This window comes from Dipodomys ordii, unplaced genomic scaffold, assembly GCF_000151885.1.
Source record: "Dipodomys ordii isolate 6190 unplaced genomic scaffold, Dord_2.0 Scaffold136, whole genome shotgun sequence".
Lineage (NCBI taxonomy): Eukaryota > Metazoa > Chordata > Mammalia > Rodentia > Heteromyidae > Dipodomys > Dipodomys ordii.
The window spans coordinates 2,292,990-2,314,528 of record NW_012267352.1 but is presented as its reverse complement, the minus strand read 5'-3'; the positions used below and the strand labels follow the sequence as shown (position 1 = coordinate 2,314,528).

At 33.6% G+C, this 21,539-nt stretch overlaps 1 protein-coding gene across 1 annotated transcript in view; it reads left to right on the top strand.

Annotated features, from left to right (window-relative positions):
• Tmprss15 (transmembrane protease, serine 15) overlaps positions 1–21,539 on the top strand; it is a 92,380-nt gene that overhangs the window by 14,434 nt on the left and 56,407 nt on the right. Inside the window, exons 5-10 of the mRNA XM_013031018.1 lie at positions 2,130–2,165; positions 8,761–8,895; positions 12,879–12,990; positions 17,102–17,208; positions 18,285–18,425; positions 19,007–19,156. Of these exons, the coding sequence (XP_012886472.1) occupies positions 2,130–2,165; positions 8,761–8,895; positions 12,879–12,990; positions 17,102–17,208; positions 18,285–18,425; positions 19,007–19,156 (681 nt within the window). The remainder of the gene's footprint in view (positions 1–2,129; positions 2,166–8,760; positions 8,896–12,878; positions 12,991–17,101; positions 17,209–18,284; positions 18,426–19,006; positions 19,157–21,539) is intronic.

Genomic DNA, 21,539 nt, shown 5'->3' with positions numbered 1-21,539 from the left:
TATAATATTATGTTTGAAAAGCTTTTTTTTAAAACATCCACCTAATCTAGGTAATATATATTGTGAACATTTAATCATGGTGTTGATACTGACTCTTTGTGAAAGTGATATATTTACCAACTTAAAATATATAAAGAATGCTGTGTGCCAGTGGCTAATGCCTGTAATCCTACCTCCTCAGGAGACTGAGATCTGAGAATCACAATTTGAAACACAACCCATAAAACTTTTATATCCAATTAACCACCAAAAACTGGAAATGGAGATGTATTTCTTTTTCTTTTCTTTTTTTTTTTTTTTTTTGGTCAGTCGTGGGGCTTGAACTCTGGGCTTAGGCATTATCCCTCAGCTCTTCAGCTCAAGGCGAGTGCTCTACCACTTAAGCCACAGTGCCACTTCCAGTTTTCTAGTGGTTTGTTGGAGATAAGAGTCTCAGGAACATTCCTGGCTCAGGAACAGGCTGGCTTTGAACCATGATCCTCAGATCTCAGCCTCCCAAATAGCTAGGATTACAGGTATGAGCCACTGGCACCCAGCTTGGAGATGTATTTCTAGTGGTAGAGTGCTAGCCTTGAATACAAAAGCTTAGGGAAAGCTCCCAGGCCCTGAATTCTAGCCCCAAGACCAGTAAAAAAAAAAAATGAAGCAGGATTCTGTGACATATCTAAGGTCCCAAACTGTCCCAAACTATCAAGTGTTATTCTCATGAATAAAAAGTTATTCCTTCTGATAGTGGCCAAGGTCTAAGCATACCACATACTTCTACTTACAATGCTTCTTTTTTTATTTTTATGCTTCTATTTTTATTTATTATAAAAATACTGTACAGAAGGGTTACAGCTACATGAGTAAGATAATGAGTACATTTCCTGTCGAGCATTGTTACCTCCTCCTTTGTTTTTCCCCTACCATCTCTTCCCTTCCCATCTCCTAGAGACTTTACATTCAAAGCCATTATAAAATCCATGAGTCTGAAGATTAACTTAATGGTCATATATGATATCTTCTCTATTTAGAAAATAAAAGTTGAAGTAAAACATTTTAAAACCTTTATTTTACATTGGTTATAAATAAAATCAGTGGTTAATAAATATGTGAACTGTTAGGCTTATTAGATTTAATCATTCCAATTTAAAAACATGCATCAAAACATCATGTGACACACAATTAAGTACTCACAATTATTTATTAATTGAAAATGAAATTGTAAAAAATTAAAAGCAAACAGAAGGCTTACTTTTTAAATCTAGTTACAAATAATCTGTGTTAGACAAAGCACTATACACACACATTACAATAATTCACAATATCTTAAAAATAGGTAACATAAAAGATGATAGGGGAAAAATAAAGGAGGGCGTAACAATGCTCAATAGGAAATGGACTCATTACCTAGCTCATGTAACTGTAACCCCTCTGTACAATATCTTTAAAATAAAAATAAATAAAAAATAGGTAACATAGTTAAAAATAGGTAAAAATATTAAATAGAAAGTAATAATTTCCCAAGAAAATCTTTAAAGTATGAAATCATTGTTTTAATATTATTTATTCTTACAGACAGGCCAATAACCAACCATCCCCCTGCAACTCCAGGTAACTCTTGATCTTCTTCCTATTTTGCCTCTTTAGTTTTTACTTGTTTCCACATTTTAAGCATCAGCTAGTTGTTCCAGGGGTTTCATTTTGACATGTCTATATTTGTGTTCAATATACCTTAAATCAGAATCATTCTTCCTTCGCTCTCACTTTTCTCCCTTTGGTCCCTTCCCCAAACCATCTCAAGGAGATAATTATTCCATTTTGCACAGGTGCAAAAGGTATTTTCACCATCTTTTCCCTCTTTCAACTTCTCCATTCTTCCTCCCTCCTCCCTCTACTACCAAATCAAAGACAGGACCTGTTTTACATTGCAGTCTTTCATTTATTTTTGAGTGAGTGCTGGGTTCAGATATAGCCTTGGTGTGGGATTTCACAGACGCAAATGGTTCTTTAATCAGTTTGGGCCCCCTCCATGACTTTCCCTTCACTTTCTCCATCCTTGCTATCCATAATATTCAACAATTTTGAATGAATTTGGTTGTATTATTCAGTAGATTTCAGTGAGTTTCATTTTGCTGTCTTCACAGTTAAGTTGACAACCAGCCATCCACTAGCAACTCCAGGTAAGTTTCAATAATGCGATTTTCCATGTTTTAAAATTCTTCATTCACGTTTTATTTTAGGCTCCTTAAAAATCATCTGAGAGCACAGAAGTTCAATACTATCAATATTCTCTAGGGTATCGAGGCTCATATTTACTAAAAGTGAAATTATGTTATGGGTTAATGCCTAGGTTATGTTACTTCATTCTAGCCCTCTGAGTTTTAGAATCATGGTTATATTCAAATTTTCAAAATGCCATCAATAGTGCCAAAATGTTTTCTGACAATGATTCAACATCATCAGATATAAAAGATTTTGTTCTTTCTGTTATTCGCTTTGTTTATGTGAGATATGATTACTCTCTCTTGCTAAGGAGCTACTGTTGACAAAACCACTGCCAAACTAGGTCTGGGTTCATTCAGTCAACATTTCTGTAACTAGGTGTTCACTTGTGCCAGCTCCCATTAAATATCTTTGATGTGCCAATTTCTCTGAACTTCTAGTAATTTGTCCTACATGTTTTTGTCTATCTGCCAGTCAACTAAAATGCTTTCTCTGGTCTTGATTTAATCTTTGTGTTAAATAGCCTATATGTCACCCGAAACCTGTCAAGCAAACTCAGCCAGGCAGCACTGTTGAGACCTTCAATAAACTCCCAACAATAATACAATGGTGCCCAAATTCATGAGGGACAGATTCCAGTGGAGATTCCTGAAATGTTAGGTAGTACAAGCTTTTTTACCTTATGGTGGTATGAAAATATATCTATGTAATTATTAGTTTTTTTTATTTTCAATACAATCTATTTACAAAATATCTAACATATTATTATAAAATGGGGTTGTGTTAGATGTCTCCTAACTGTAGGCTTATGTCAATGTTCTGAGCATATTTGGTTGAGTTAAACTATAATATTGGGATATTAGGTATAATGAATGCATTTTGACTTAAAGTATTTGTAAGTAATGATAGGTTGATCAGGGTATAAATTTATTGTAAATGAGGAGGCATATATATATATATATATGTATTCTCATATATACAAACTTATGAGAAATCTATAACTTCTTTTATAATATTTTTAAAAAGCACTTTACAATCTCTCTTTGGCATACTGAAGTTGCTAGTATCAGTACTCTTGTGTTTGGAGACCAATATTGAAGAGTTACTTGGGATGGGAACATGGTTGAAATAGAATAGTGCCCACCATTAGACTCTGGATTCAATTCCCAGGGTCAACAAAAAAAAAAAAAAAGGAAGTCACTTGACCACAACTACAGTAATACTGAAATAGTTTGGTAATGGAGTCGAGTCTCAAGTGATGCTACAGGTACCACGGACACATGGAGAAGGACAAATCACAGCTCTCCTGACGTGGAGTGGCCAGGCGCAACATGGCAGCATACTTCTTACCATGACATGCAATTTAAAACACGGGGATTTTTTTTTCTGGAGTTTTCTATTTCAAATGTTCAGGACATAGTTACCAAGTGTTTCTGAAAAACCTAGAAAATGAAACCACGTATACATGGCTACTACTGCAATCCTATTTGTATAGTGCTAAAATGTACAGCACACAGTACATGCCCCCTCTTTGTAAGACGGAATGATTCCTGTGAAAGACAGGATGGTGTGATTCAAAGCAGTTACGTGAATCATTGATCAAAATGCTTTATGAAGCAATTCCTCACAACTCTAAAGCCCACAGATGTCTACAGGGCAGGAGGAACCCTAACTGACCTGTATTGAAATACATCCACAGAGAACCTTAACACACTAAAAAGCTCATTGAACCTACACATCCTTCTCCAATATAAAAAATTTCTTACAGTATCTTTAATACATTTTCAAAAAAATCCTTTAAGGATTGATAGTGACTAATTCCATCAATTGGTGGTATAGCATAAATCGAGCACACTGGCCTTGGCAAGCTTTAGAGAAAAAAATAAAGGTAGCATAAAATTCTCTATCATTGACAAGGCATGAGTAAACCCTCCCATTTCTTCTTTTTACAAATCCCTGCACAAACGTTTAGCAAGCTGTTTGGTGTCTTTGAACTGTATATTAACGATGGGGAAAATCAAGATTAATATATATGTCCAAGACAGTGACTGAGAATTAAAAGACTGAGAATTAAAAGATAATACGAATTCTGGTCAGCACACAGGAAAGACATAATGTATGAACATTAATCACTACTAACTTCTAACAAATAATAGGAATCCGAATCATAAAAGTAAAATATCAAAAATAATAACATGCTGCTTAAAAAAGGAATTGAGTAAGTTTAAGATGATGACCATATTTTGTATTGCTTATTTAAATCAAATCAATTAATTAAACTAAAAAGTATTAGTTTCTCAGCATTCCCTGCTATTGGAGAATATACTGAATTAACTATAATCGATTCTCAAAGAGTTCTCAAGGTAAGAAGATGAAAGGTATCATAGTCCTGTTTTAGCTAAATCCAAGTTCTACATGAGTCCTGAATTATATGTCTCTCATTTATCCCTCTGAATGCAGTAAGATACTGTAGATTTATAGAGGGGAATGAGGCAATTAAACTTGAAAACTGCAGTTTCCAAGCAGTAATTTATTATGAATATGCCTTTCAGGGATGTTAAGTTTATACTCATTTTTATATGCCTGGAAGATAGAGTTTGAGAAAAATCAACAAACGCATGCATCATATACCTGGCATCCGTTCTACTATAAATTCTGCCGAAGAGTATTTTTATGTGATAACAGGTACAAAGTCCATGAGGATTGTGTTCTGTTGTTCAGATGCCTTTGTTGCCAATTATTGTAAAGTTTTACTAACCCACTGGAATGCCGGAGGAGAGAGGTAGAAGCTAAGGTCGCATTATACAGATTGATTTCTTGGCTGCTGCCAAGTGCCAGGAGGGGCCGTTTGGGGCAATTGCTCATATGCCTGAAGGGTTTCTAGTCTGTAGCTTGTTCCAGCCCTTTGTTGCTGACTGGGCAAACAAGGATTGCAGAAAACACAGAAGTTTCGCTGTCATAGGCTTTCTCCATTTCATACAAAATGCAATCTTGCTGCAATTCGACTATGTGGAAGAGTTTGGAGATGGAAGAAAGAGTAATTGGCTGTTTCTGAAGAACATATTGTTAGACCAAAAGAACCTAAGGAAGAATTATGACCCTTAGTTTAATTGTACCAGGACTGACAAGCAGGGACTTTATCTACTAACAAATGTACTGTGATGGGGCATTGGAGGAAACTGTTTATATATTGCTAAGCCATCTCTTCTAATTTAAGACACTCCTACTGACAGGATATCAGGACTGCAAAAGAAGCTTGCCACTGTAATTTCATTTGGATTGAAATGTAATAGTCTTGCTAATAAGACTTCATTTGTTCTATCAAAGTAAATGAGAATTTTTAGAAGGAGCTATCAATTTTCCAGTACAGTGTGGCGAAATGAAATTGGTCTCTAAGGCAGACATCCGGGGTCTGCCTGCAATACAAGGAAGCTTCTAGAATCTTGAGGTTAATTTTTCCCAAATAGTTTTGATCACCAAGTGCTATTATCCCCACTTGAAGGAAAGAGAAAATAAATACCTAAGATTTCCAAAATATCATTTTTAATTTGTTCTCTTATGTATGACATTGCTTGTCAGTGATAAGATATTAAACACTGGATTTTAGACTTTTTATCTCCCATAAAGCCTGCACAGGTTTGGTACAAAATATTTCCAGAAAGTTCCCCATCCCACATCACTAGACATTGGTTTGACTTTACATTACTCTTTGGTAACCACATTTGAGTTTACCATGAATCTCTCCTGATAAACTATAAATAGATTGTTAAATCTTTTTATCAAGATAATACTGATTTATTGTGTGCTTTCATAATAGGCAAAAAATCAATTAGCTTGAAGAAAAATACCAAACAGATATAAAAATATGTAAAAGTTTTTTTTACACTAAAATTAACAGTGTCTAATATTCTAAGCCTCTAACAAGCTAACCCAGATATTACTCTCTTTCTGTACATTTATTGGGCTAAAATTCATTATTTCTTAATCTTTTCTCTTTTTAGAAATACAGCTATGGTGCTGGACTTTGTGGTACATACATGTAATTCCAGCTACTCATGAGAAGCAAAGAGGGTTAATGTTTGAGGTCACCTCAACTCTTTTCAGCCTATAAACGCCATTGTGACTAAAAAGCAGCAGTAGTTCAACTTCCCATCACTTTGCTCCCATTTTCCTGCCTTCTCTGGTCTTGATCAGGGCTACATTGGATCACTGAAACTCTTCACTTCTGTATAATGATAATTCATTCCATGGACCATCAGTGAGGAAATCAGCCTGCATCTGTTTTTATCTGGAATATTAACTAGCTTCTCTATTGATCTATTCTAAATTCATCACATGATTCTCCACAGGTGTCCAGAAATTGCTTTTATAAGACATATCTTATATATGTCTTATCACATTCATACAGGAAAATTTTCAATGTCATTGGGTATAGTAAAATTGTTTCTAACATTTGCCAAAAATGGAGGGTCCTCACAAACCTGGCACCAAACTCCCTTCCATGCAGATATGTTCATCTTGTGCATGTTCCATGTATTGAAGTGTTCCTGTCACTCTGTCACAAACACTTCATATACTTTCTCCTATGTGGCACTTATGGGCATCCTTCAAAATCGAGCTGAAAGAAGACTTACTTTAGGAGTATTATTTAAATCCCTACCTCAGATGGAAATGAATTATCTAACCTATGGTGCTCCCATAACACTTTTTTAACCTATTAAGAAAATAGTTAACTCCATAAGCATAGTGCCTTACACATCTTTTTATCACCATCTCTTAAAATGGCACAATACAAATAAGTTGACCATAAATATTTGTGAAGAGAATAAATCACTATTTGTGAGACCAAAGGACCCATAGTTTTATCCCTTGATGTGCTGTTGGCATTATTAGACAAGAGAAAGAGCTGAAGCATGAGGAGGCAAAGCTCTCATGAGAAGCATTCGGACACTCAAAAATTATGCATTTTCCTGGGTAAGTCCCTAAGCCTCGTCTTTCAAGTGCTGAATACATAGAATTTTATTAGCTACTGTTAAACTAAGGCAGTCAAGTAGAATGCTGTTACTCATCTATTTATTAAGCACTGATGAAATCCTATCAAATATTATACATTTTCTGGATTAAAACTCAGTGATTAGCACCTCTGGATGAATAGATCATACATATCAACAATTGCAATATACATTTGAATTTATTAAGTAGCATTTTCATCATTAATTTTTAGTCAGCTGAATGAGGATATTCTGCCACTTGAGACTAATTCAGATCTTTATGTCTTATTTTAGGAGTTCTGTGTTCCAAGAATTCTCAAATGGTTACTCATTTGAAGGAGACCCGGTTATCAGCATCTAATTTAGTTGTCCATATATGAAGCAATGCTGTCTATAAATATTTTTAATCAGCTGTATTCTTGGTAGAGTCATTGATACAAATACTTTACTTTTTTCTAACTAATTTGGGGAGCATAAATTTCAGAATATTTTTTTAAAAAACCCAGCAGATGGCAGTACAGTTCTGGCTTTAAGATAAAGAAAAAAAATGCTATTGAGTTAAAAAAAATTTAAACCCTTTAAGCCATTATTATTCTAGTCACAGAAAAAAAAATACTAAGTTCTCCCATAGCTCTGCAAAACAGAAAGTGTCCTATCTTGTGAACATCTAAAAGTGTGTCTTATTTTTAATTACTCTTTAAGTTTCTGAGTCAGAGGAGATGGATTTGTTCAAAGTATACTATGAGTGAATATGGAAGCATTACTATGAAACCATCTTGAGCTACAAATATATGCTAATTCCAACACAAAAGTAAAATGTCTAAAGAGATTTGTAGAAGTAAGTTATGCTTCTTGGTGCTTTGCTATATCTACATATGTACAATTGGATAGTTGAAAGATAAGATAATTGAAAATTGATCAGGTCCTGGCAGAGTATGACAGAGAACCTTGCAGGGAGTATTTGGATGGAATCTTCTAAGAACCTGTATGTCAGGAATCAAAAAAGAGATGAAGGACAGGAATAGCCATTGTATTTCTCCACTGCTCCAAAGCACTTAAATGCACTTAGAATTTTAAGTGCTTTATCTTACTTTAAAATGACTTTCTCTGGCATAGTTGACTCTTCACAATACATGTCTCTGCTGAAGTTACTTTATTTTCAAACAATAAATTGTGACTAGATGAAACTGGCTACTAGCTGCCATAGAAAATACGATGCGATTGCTAATAAATTGCCCCATATACCACAACAATGCTAGGAGCTACAAATAGTAGGAACAAAATGTGTAACCTATGGTAGTAATTTATCAAAGTTAAGATAAAGTAAACATTTACAGTGAAGATCTATGAAGAGATACAAGGTGTTTTTTTTTTCAAAATTTAAAATCCTATATAAGCTTAACAATGAATGATTCATCAACTGAAGTAAATATTTGTATTGGAAATTAAAGTACATTCTTGTAAGGACCTAATAAACAAACAACACAAAACAAATATTCAGACCTTACCAGTCGTCTACTAGGAAAGACGCTTACAACTTAAATGTTTTTTTGGTTTTAAGGAAATGTCTCTATCGAGTGCCCAGCTGGTTCAAGGCCTTGTGGTGCTGATGTTCCAAAGTGTATAGCCATCAACTTATTTTGTGATGGAGAGATAAACTGCCCAGATGGTGCTGATGAAGATAAGGAACTCTGTGGTAAGGTCACTCCCAAGCTCCCTTTCTCCACTCAAAGTTCAACATGCACACAGGTGCACCAAGATCTCAGCTAGCAGAAACTACTGAAGGATAAGCTTTCCTCCTAGCCACATGGATCATTAAATACAATCTCTCAGAGCTGCTTATACTACGGACCTAAATTTTATTACATAGTATTGGACATGCTGATTAATGTTACAGAATTTCATTTGATGACAATGTATTCTCTGATTGGCAGTGCTTGTAATTCCTGTGGAGAGTGTTACTGTTTGGGGGCTAGGATTACAGCAATAAGTTCCATTTTACTCAAGGATAGTGCTCTACTACTTGAGCCACAGAGCCAATTCTGGCTTTTTCTGTGTTTCATTAGAGTTAAGAGTCTCACAGGCTTTCCTGCAGGGCTGGCTTTGAAGTGCAATATTTTTTTTAAATTAAACACCTCAACAGTGAATTGTATGCAATCAAGCATGATTATATACTTTATATATGTTTTCTTTTTGTTTATTTCTTCATTTGTAACTGGGATCCATTTAGAAACATTTACTAGAAATCAGTAGCTGTATAATTTATTTCTGTGTCTAAGGTAGCTAAGCATGATTACCACAGAATTATAAATGCAGATTAGGAAGCAATGGGGAGAACAATTTGGGTAAGTGTAGCCTATAATTCCTCTTGAAAAAAACTTAGCAGAAAGCATGAGTTGCACATTTAGGGGGTGTGGTTTATAATCCATTTAAAAATTGACTATGCCTGAAATGGTAAGTACTGAAGTCATTGTTTGCTCCCCTTCCCCTTCTATTATTCAATACAGTTTTCCGTGTGATGTACAATGAAAATGAAAGTTCCAATAAGAGTCAACATTTAAAGCACAATCTATCCACTCAGTGCAAATTTTGTAAGATGGGCAGTTGGTCCACTTCCCAGTAGCAACTCAACAGAAGCCTTCTTTCCTAAAGAGACCTCCACTCAGCACTCCTGATTCAAATGTTCTTGGATATAATTCAAACCCACAAAGTTTAACTACTTACTCTGAAGTGCACTCAGAATATATTGGAAGAAAGTGCAGACTATGGAATATTTCTAATCTATTTTATATAACGAAGTTACTCACAGAGGAACAAAGTGATCTTTTATGTTATGGTTTTCAGGCATTTTCTTAACTCCTTGCAGAAAGAACATGATACAAGTGTGCCATCATGAGGTAACAAAGATGTGCTGATTGCAGTTTCAAAAATAACAATATGTAGCCAAGTAAGAAACATAGCACTAAGGCAATATGATAATTGGAAATGCAGGAAAAAATTCATTAGAAGAATCAGAAATTTTGACATAGCTATTATTTTGTCTCTATACTATGAATTTCTAAAATTTCATAAGGAAATATCTATGTAAATAAAAAATTAGTCATAAATGTTATATAAGGATCATCATTTTATCTCAAAATACATTTCAAAACAAAGAATTAGCTGGGCTCTGGTGACTTGTTCCTGTAATCTTAACTACTCAGGAGGCTGAGATCAGAGGACTACAGTTTAAAACAAATCTAGGCAAGAAAATCAGAGAGAAACTTATTTCCAATTCACTATCAAAGAACTAGAAGTCTAGCTGTGACTCATATGACAGAGACTAGCTTTGAGCAATAGGCTCAGGGACCAAGCCCAGGGCCTGAATTCAAGCCTTAGGTCTAGCACAATAAATGGAAAGGAAAGGAAAGGAAAGGAAAGGAAAGGAGAAGAAAGGAAAGGAAAGGAAAAGAAAGGAAAGGAAAGGTTTATTTTTCTGAGCAATATGTTTCCACATTACAGATGAATTAAATTACTACATCTGTTTTAAATGCATATATCAAATTACACCATGACTTACCTTATGCTTTAAACTTCACTAGCACCAAGCAGTTCATGTCACTTGCTCTCTTAAGCCTATTTGCCCTCATTTTCCATTTTCTTTATTCTATTATCTTTATTCTGGGCTTTATTCTCTATCTTTTTCATTGTCTTACTTTAAAGTTAGTACTGGATCTGTTTGTGGGAAATATTTTAAGTCCTTTGTGAGAAAAGATAATGAAAAACTCACATACATTATTATTATCCAATGAAAGTGTAAGAATACAAGGGGTTTTCTTTTTGTAAATTTTAAGTAATTCATGTTAATCATTCATAGTAATGAGCTTAAAAGCCTAAAACCTAAACTTTTGGTAAGAAAATTTCTACCTCAAAGATTTTACTTACCAATCTATATTCACAGAATGATCCATACAGCACATTTAATTGACCTTTGATCTCTCCTATTTATTTACTTTGCTCCAGCTGTGAGGTCTAATTCTGGTTATGTTATTAATAGAGTGCATTAATGTTGACTTCCTCTCATGGCTTCCTATTTTTAGTGTTTGGATATTTAAATTTGAATAACATATAGCTGACTATAGCTAAAACAAGATTTCTTTAAATTGTTTTTCTCTTCTGATTAGAATAGCATCAGCAAGAAAATTCACTTTTTAGCTGACCTATAAAGAGAAAAGATGCTGACTCACAGCCTTTAGGCCAAGGTACAGGGTTATCTTTCAGTTGGCAAGTGTCCTCTTCATTTGCATGTCTCAAATGTGTGTGCCTAACAGACCTGCTGCTGGTGGGAAGTTTTGATTTGTGTATCTAGAGAATTCAGTGTGCTGAACAGACAGTAAACAGTGAACCAGCAGAGGGAGCTATGGGTGAATCTTGCTTAGAATTCAGGCCCTTCAGATACAGAAACATTTCACAACATGCTGTGGAATGGTTGGTATGGACAAATTCCTTTGTCTCCTAGTCAGAATGTTGTTTTTAATGCTGTGCTAGAAAACACTAAAAAGTCTGCATAGTAATAATCTTGAGTCCCCACAAATACTAATTCTTGTGTTACACATTTTAAGCCTGAACAGACTGGCATAATAATCTTAGTCGTGTTTCACCTACATTTATCACCTTTTCTATTTAGCATCTATATTGTCATTCAAGAGATATGACTGTGTACTGGCTATAACTTTACAGTCAGGAAACGAGTTCCCTTTCTGCCATCTACTTCTACCCCAAATCCTTCACACCATCTCTTTCCAAACTTTCCAACTAAAGAATATTCCAGAATGTCTTTTTAGAAACTACATTTATGTATGTAGTAAATAGGTTAGAAGAATTGTTTTGAAAATTCATCAGTTTTGTTATTTTGTAAATTATTCTCTAACTTATAATTAAATAGTATATTTAAGTATGTATTTGGTGGGGAGGGGTCGGTTGTGGGGCTTGAACTATGGGCTTGGGCGCTGTCCCTTAGCTCCTCAGCTCAACGCTAGCACTCTACCATTTGAGCACAATGCCACTTCTAGTTTTCAGGGTTTATTGGCCACAGGAGTCTCATGGACTTTCCCAGCCGAGCTGGCTTTTAACTTTGATCCTCAGATCTCAGACTCCTAAGTAGCTAGATTTACAGGCTTGAGCCACTGGCCACTCTTCTCTACCCTACTACTTCTGATCTCAATCCCAACTTTCAAGTGCCATTTGGTTGTATTGTGAGTTCATTTTTTGAAGGAACTAAGCCATTTGAATTCTCCCTTGCAAATACTATGCTCAGGTTAATATATGCAAATTCTTAGCCTTGTCTTGTTTGTTCTAACTTATTATATATATACATACAATATTTAACTTTCTGCTTATTCTTATGGAGAGCTATGTGACCTATATCCTATTTTCACATCATGGGCACAGGTGGGGCATTATAAAGCTCCCTGCTCCAGTGTTCATTTACAGCCTCTCCCACTCTTCTGCTTACCTGCTCAGAGTGAATGGTGTCATCTCTTGTTAACTCCTCTACTGCATTATTAGGAAATATGGCACAGTAAGATCTGAAAGAATGCTTAGATTTGAATTCTTGCTTAAAAACTGGGAGATTTTTTTGTGGTAATTACTTAAGCTCCCTAAATCTCAGGATTCCTTCTAACTGGACTTTTTCTGCAGCCACAGCTTGTGATGGCAGATTTTTGCTGACTGGATCTTCAGGGTCTTTCCAGGCTGTGCATTACCCACCACTAGCTACATCATCAAGTATCATTTGCCAGTGGATCATACGGTAAGATGCCCATTTCGATGCCCTAGTCTTCAGGCTTAAAGTCTATCCTGATATAAAGATATACCATATTGAATAGTATATTTAAAAATTATTATTTTTTTCATTAGCTCTAAGGTAACAAACTGACAAACTTTCCAAAACATTAGTCCCATCTTTAATCTTTTTTAAAAATTTATTTTATATTGTGATTATTATGTACTTGTATAAAAGAGTTATAATTCCCTAAGACTGAATATGTGTGCAATGCTTCTTAACAAAACCACTTTCCTTCCTGATTCCACATTTTCTCCCTCCTGACCCTACCACAAGCTATATCATTCATTTATATATAATGTATAATATTTTGTCTAATAAATAATGTCATCTTACTAGGCTCTGAAGCAAACTTCATTTTTCAATTTATTATTATTTTTGATGCCTTTTTAGTTATCTAAAGAATTTTTCTATAATATTTTCTTCAAGCAAATATTCTACTTTGTGGTGAAATTATAATTTTATTAGCCAAAGAATCTAACTTTTCTTCCCCAAAACTGGTTTCTATATTAGAAATGCTTTATTTGATATAGTTTGTGCTCAGTGTTGACCAAAGCAAGTGAAAAGACAATGATTAAATTAAAACAGAGCAAAATGTTTAATATGTAATTAAACTGTATTTGGGGTTAGAGTGACCTACACTTGACATTATGATTATAGTTGGTATAGCACCAATGTTTTAAGCATATGGATATGAGAGACAACTTTGAAGACTCAAACCTAGCTTTTTCGGATTCAAATACATGATTCCTCACAAATGAAAAGCCTCTTTGACCCAAAGTTTCTGCCTTTATAGAGTTCAGCATCTCTAACTATAGAGTTCAAAGTAATTATAAAATGTAATAAAAATACCAACTGTTTAGAACACATTAAGTACTCAATAAAGGTATGCTATAAAATACTAACTAATAGTGCAAAATTATGAACTGCATACATTAAATTTAGCAAAGTATCCATACCTTTTAAAAATTCAAAAGGAAACAAAGTCTTGTACTCTAAAACCAGAGGATTATAATCATGGTATCAAGGAGACACTGTGGAAAATGAATTATGCAACTTATGAGTAGGGTTCAGAGAGGGAAACTGGGGAACGCAAAGGAAGGGGTGACATTGTCTAAAAGAGAAATGTACTCGTTATTTGAATTTTGAAATGGTAACTTTTTTGTATGGCACCTTAATAATAACAATAAATTATATATATATATATATATATATATATATATATAAATCCACAGGTTTATTCCTTTCCTGAGTCACTAGAAAGCAGAAAACATCACACAGGTGTCTCTCTCTCTTCCATGCCCAGCTATCTATTAGGAATAGGCAGAAGCCTCTGGATGCAAAGGCTCATGGGTCTTATAACTCGAAAGCCTTATTAGGCAAAATCGCTACTTTCTTGCCTAGAGATATTAGAACTGTACTTAAAACAGCAGAACTCATTCCTTTTCCCCTTTATTTCTTCAGCCTCTTGTCTCTTCACCTTTCACGCTGGATTTCCTATATGTCTTAAAAACAAGCTAATTCCACTTTCCCTGAGCTGACGTTAGAGGCTGAACAAAAATAATCCAGCTGCCATCAATAGTTTTGTTCTCTCTTTTTCAGGCAGGGATGAGAAGCCTGTTTCTCCTTTATTGACCAAAGTCTTATGGATATACCCACACCTATGAATATAGACCATGACAACAGAAGCTCCCAGGACTACTTTCTTAATTAAAGGATCTCAAAGTTGTGAGCTCCTTAAAATCACAGTCAACTTCACATCTTCTGATAAATTGTCCTACATTCTTTCTACACACATACTGGAAGTTTCATAGATAACTTTTTTTAAATGTAATAGTCTCTACAAACTCTGAGGGGTAAAAGCATAAGTAAATTTAATCCTTATATTAGAGGCAGACAAGGTATAATTGGCAAGGTGATGAAATAGTAAGATATGCAGAACATGATCAGGGTCAGAAAAAAATGTACATAGATTAGGGAAATTAATGCTATTTAGATGTCCCTACCACTCAACATTACATGCAGGTCAAGGCCCACCTGGCATGTTTTTAAAATAAAAGAAATACTTAAATTCATATGCAGCCATAGAGAAACCTGAGTAACCCAAATGATCGTGATATTGAAGAACAAAGTGAGAGATTTCACATTTCCGAGTCTCAAAATGTATTATGAAGCTACAATAATCAAAACAGCAATGACAGAACAGTGGGCTCAGATGAAAGTTCTGCAAGTGTGTTCTAGTGTTCTCCAGCTACACCATCAGAGCAAGACAAAAAGAAAAGAATAATTTATCCACTAAACGTTGTTGAGAAAACCCGAAAAGAATGCAACAAAATGAAGGTTAAAAGTAAAGAATGAAAAAGAATACGATCAGAATCTTGTCTCAAAATTTTCATAAAAATTTACCCAGAATGAATTAAAAATTTCACTGCGAAACCTAAAATAATAAAGAAACCCAAGAAAACATCAAAGAAATTTTTTTCAACATTTCTCTTAGTAATGATTTCTTGGATACAATATGAATAGCATAAGGAGAACTACATCAAACTATAATGTTCTACACACCGCTGAATAAAATCAATAGAGTGAAAAAGCAGTGTGAGTAATAAGAGAAAATATTTGCTAATCAAATATCTACTGTGGGTAAATAAATAAATATGTAAGCCGTTTATACAACTGAATAGAAAACGTGAAAATTTTAGTAAGCCTAGTGCTGATGCCTCATGTTTGTATTTCTAGCTATTCAGGAGACTGAGATCTAAGGATCATGTTTCAAAGGTAGTCCAAGAAGAAAAATCCATGAGACCCTTATCACCAGTTAACTGCAAAAACCTGTAACTGGAGGTATGCTCAAGTGGTAGAGTACCAGCATTGAGCGAAAAAGCCAAGCAAGAAGTCCAGGCCCTGAGTTCAATCCCCAACACTGGTTTATACAAAGAAAGATTTTAATGAACATTTTTCCAAAGGCATAGAAGTTAAAAAGAAAACATGAAAAAAGAAATACTCACTTTCTAAAATCGTTAGGAAAATATAAATAGTACATGAAACATTACCTCAAACTTTTTGATGGCCCATTGCAACAAAAATCAAAGTAACAAGTGTTGGTAAGAATGCAAAGAAATTAGAACCCTGTACCTGGTTAGTAAGAAAGTAACAAGATGTTATTGCTATGCAAACACCATGCAATTTCTTTTTTTTTGCCGGGGGAGGTCTGGTCGTGGGGCCTGAACTCTGGGCCTGGGCACTGTCCCTCAACTCTTCAGCTCAAGGCTAGCACTCTACCACTTGAGCCACAGCGCCACTTCCAGCTTTTTTTTCTTTTTGCTTATGTGGTGCTGAGGAATCGAACCCAGAGCCTCATGCATGAAAGGCATGTGCTCTACCACTGAGCCACCTTCCCAGCCCCCCATGCAATTTCTTGAAAATATAGAACCCAGCAGTCCTAGTTTTGAGTATTTATCAAAAAGTAGACATTAGGATGTCAAAATGATATGTATAATCCACAGTTCATATCAGAATTATTCACAATATGCAAGAGGTGAATATTCATTAGTGGAAGACATTTAAAAATTCTAATATATATTGTGTATATATATATACATATATATATATACATATATATACATATATATGCAGTGCAACATTCTTTCTTCCCATTAAGAAAGGAATTCATATCAATAATAGAACACTGAATACAAAAACATTATATTAAATGAAGTTAGCAAGTCATACGTGGTAAATTTTGCATGATTTTATTTATGTAAAGTGACTTAACTTGTCAGACTCAAAGAAGTGACATGGATGTTGGATCCAGGGAGTGAAGGAAGAAGAAAATGAGAAATTTTTGCTTAATGACTATTCAATTTCACTAGTATTAGATGCATAAATTCTGGAGCTATGTCATACAATGCTGTTAATTAATATATTGAATTGAATACTTATACAATGTTTTAAGGAAGTAGATCTCATATTATTGTCTTTAATATACAGGTAACATCCCTCAAACTCTATAATGTATTAAGTGCATTAACAAGTGTTTCATGGTTTTTTTTTTCCCCTTTACATCCTTTCAATTTAGTGTAAAGCAAGGACTTTCCATTCAACTGAGCTTTGACTCTTTTAATACATATTATTCAGATGTGTTAAATATTTATGAAGGAGTAGGACCAAGCAAAATTCTAAGAGGTAAGTTTGAATCAATAAGTGGTCTGTTTATTAAAGTAAAATATATGGGAGGGAGATATTTGGAGTGAGATAGGTGGCCTTTTATATTTGAACTGAAGATGAACTTAAATTTTAAGTTACTGAATGGAAAAAGAAAAACTTCTATGTAAATCAGGAAATAAGTATTCTATGTATACTTCATAACAATATTATTTTATATGACCCTCTTCTAATTGATGTTTAAAATAGGTGAAATAAACATTCTTCATAAATCCCATTTCACTATAATTACTACTAAGAACAATTTTACTACCTTTTCCCTATTGTTCGCTATATCATTTTAATATTTCATGAATTTTGTAATTGCCTATATATGTGGGCCTTTATGTTTTTACAAATTAAGCCTTTGGCCTCTACTAACCAGTTTTATCCTTCTTAGAGCTGTAGTACCCCTTTGAGAATGTTAATTTTATAAAAACAAATATCAAAGAACAATTACATTTATTGGATATCATATAAAAGATTTTATATCCCAAACATTGTATCATTGCTTGAGGATCAAATATGTAAATGTATCCATTAGATAACTTAGCATTGTTAGGGTAGTGATGAAATCAATATAAAATGTATAGAAGCAATCATTAAGTCACTACTGTTATTGGAGGTCCTACAGATATATGAGTAAAGAGCCAAAGAAACACACATTTCTTTCTACTATTGTAACCCTGTTAATTTCCTGATAGAACACACATGATAGAGTAAAAGTAACCTTTAGTCTTATAATTGCTTAATTTTTTTTTCTTAGAAGACATTTTTCAGTGAGATAAGCCATCTTTTTTCTTTTTCTTCTGTGTACAGTGCATGTACCTAGTGGTTAAAATGAAAATACACACTGAAAAATCACACATATATACAGTAATCTGAGGCTTTCTAATACTTAGAAGAGAGCTATTTTAATTAAAATGAATTAATCTTAAGAGTAATGAATTCTAACTGAGTGGAGTCAGACAGAGTAATAGGTTGTTCAATAAATTGAAATTAGTAGATGGATGATGAATAGATATTGACCTATAATAGCCATTCATTTTCCTTTATAGCTTCACTTTGGGAAACTGATCCTGGCATAATTAGAATATTTTCCAACCACATTACTGCTACCTTTGTTATACAATCTGATGAAAATGACTATATTGGCTTTAGTGCAACATATACTACATTTAACAGCAGTAAACTTAATAGTAAGTATTATTTATTTATTCTTCCAGGTGCCTTAATATCTTAACGTAATTTTTAAAATAGTATAACAAAATTTTTAGTTTTCAAGTTCTTTACTAAGTATTGCTTATGTGTATCTCTCTAGCTCACTCTAGAAAGAAGCAATAAATTAGAAAACAGTTCACATTCTTAATTGAAATCAAATAACCAATTTAAAAATAGATGATGAAAATTAAGTTAAATTTTCACATGAATAATATAGTAAAAATTGTTATTATAAAATTGGAGAATTTCCCTATATGTTTAATGATGGCGAAAGTAATAACTTTAATAACAATGGAAGACAGAAAATATGTAACAAAATTTGTGAGTAGACCAATGGAGCTAAAATAGAAAAATAATGAAAGCTTGTGTTTGCTGAAATAAGAAACACATTAGTTTAACACAGTTGGAAGCCAAAAATGAATTTTAACTATTTGAAATGAAAAAGAGTTAAGATTAACATTCGGTTATAAGTAGAAAAAGTTAGACTGTTTTCAATGTAATCAAACTTCTGCATTGTAGAGTAAATTTAATGGGATTTTTTTATATTTGTATTTCACAGATTATGAGAAGATTAATTGTCATTTTGAGGATGGCTTTTGTTACTGGATCCAGGATTTAAATGATGATAATGAATGGGAAAGGATTCAAGGAGTCACTTTTCCTCCTACTACTGGTCCAAATTTTGACCACACTTTTGGCAATAATTCAGGTACAGTGGTATTTAATTCATGACTCAGAAGGACACTGGGGTCCGTTGTTCTGTAGTTGAGGGTCCTGTTAAATGAATAAAATATATTTTCAGATTTTCTTTTTGGTAATGAATTAATGAATACATTTAAATAAAAATGATTTCAAATAGGCTAGTCAATACATATTTAGGAAAAAATATATTCTTTTGTTCTGTAATCATTCATGAGATATTGAAAAGAGTGTTATGAACAGTACAAACAAGAAGGCTAAGATGTTTGTATGGATTCACCATTTAGTTGCATGTGGACTTAAACAAGACAATGAGCTTCCCTAAGTATTGTTTTGCTTTGCCTTCATGCCACTATCTGATTTTTCATTGCTAGTGCATAGAAACACAGTTTTTGAAAATGGATATGGTACCTGGAAACATTGAGGAAGTTTTAGTTCAGATATCTCCTTTAAAAACTATTCCTCAGATTTCTCAATATATAATATCATTATTTTTTGAGATAGGACAGGCTTACTTCTGAGAATCTATATAATAAATGATAAACTGGTGTTTAGAGTCTTCTAAAGGAAGAACTATGATGTGTAAGTACATTTTTTCATAGAATGAGATACTAGAATTTGATTGCAAGTCAAAACATTAACATTGGAGACAATAAAAAATGACTGTTCTCATTTGCTTCTTAAAGAAGCATCAGAAGATGAGGCTCCTGAGAGACCTAGAAGCAAACACCAATGTAATTACCAAATATAATTACTGAACCAAGTCTTAAATGTGAAAGAAAGGGGGTCTTCAAATGAGGAAGATCACAGAAAGAACACAGTAGAAATTTGTGCATTTATATCATCCTCAAATGGGACTTGTTCATAATTACTGATGCAAATACTATGCAATTATAATTACATATTAAAAGATGCAATTAACAAGACATAATTCTAGATATCAAGGACACAGATCACATATATTTCTACAAGGTCTGTCAGAACCTATAATTTGAAATCTTCCATTCTTCTCTGGTGTTCCTTTCTTAAATATATCTGAAGGACTTATATTATTAATTGATTTCTTCTTACTTAAGTATTCCTTTCAGAAAGAAGAAACTAGTCTTTTTTTATCTTACAAGTCCAATGGCATTGACAATACCTAAAGCTGATCAACATTTTGAATATATAAATCTATGTCTCTGACTCTGACTCTAAATAATATCTGAATAACTTGTTGACTAAATGGCATAGAATGTAACATAAAAAATTGAAGCACACGTGCTTTGAAATTTATTGTTAATGAGTACTTCTGTTACACAAATAAATATTTTCATTTTTATGACCTGAAAAAGTAAATGGTTGATTTAATGTTAACTATGACTAAAATAGTTATGAAGCATTGAGCCATTATCTTCAAGAGAGAAATGTATCTAACCTAGTATTTGTAGATAATACCATCCAAAGAATAATAAAACATGGTCCATCTCATTATTTCCACTTGTTCAAAATATCTTTACTAAAAAATGACTATTCTCATCAATTTGTATTGTCATAACTAAAGTACTTTTTCATTTGTTCTTTTATTTCTTCATTTACGGAAGTGGTTTTCCTTCTTTTGGTTTGTTTACAGAATTTGTTATGAACCAGACCCTATCTCAAACACTCAGAGGACATTTGTAGTCAAATAAACTACACTCTTTTTGCTTTCATAAATCACATATTCTATCCAAGTAAAGACAAATAAAATGCATGAAAAGTCATATATGAATTGTCCAAGATGATAGAAGGAAAATCAGGATGGTATGTGCTAATTAGTCTTGATGTCACTGGAAAAGGGATATATGTATCCAATTTTTTTGGAATTAAAGGAATTAGTCATCCAAATTGTTTCAGGCAGAGGAAAGAAGATGCAAAGAGTCTAAAAGGAGTGTATTTAACTTGACTAAAGAAAAGCCAGGATGGCAGTGTTCCTGGCGTGGAGTAAGGAAAATCTAGACAACAATGCCTCTCCTCTGACTGGTTTTCTGAGTGTTTGAAGGGGCTAGCTGAGGTTTTGGAGTACAGAAGTGGTAAGATTTACCCTGGCTGGGAGGCAGGGAAGAACTGGTGAAAGGCAAAAATGTTTTTGATGCTTTAGAAGGTAGCTAGGTCATTACAAGGCTTTCTGCAGAACAAAAAGATCATAGGGGGGAAAAATCACCAGCAGAAATAATGGAAAGATGATGGAGAGCTGCAGATATAGTAAGAAGGAAAGACAATAATTATTATTAGTTATTAATAGTCAACTGATATTCTTTGTTAATGCAAAATTAGTTAGCAGTATATAGACCTATGAATAAAAATGTGCCCTGATTTTATAGAGACTGATTGCATAAGATCAAAAGCAATTATTCTCCTACATAATTAATCTT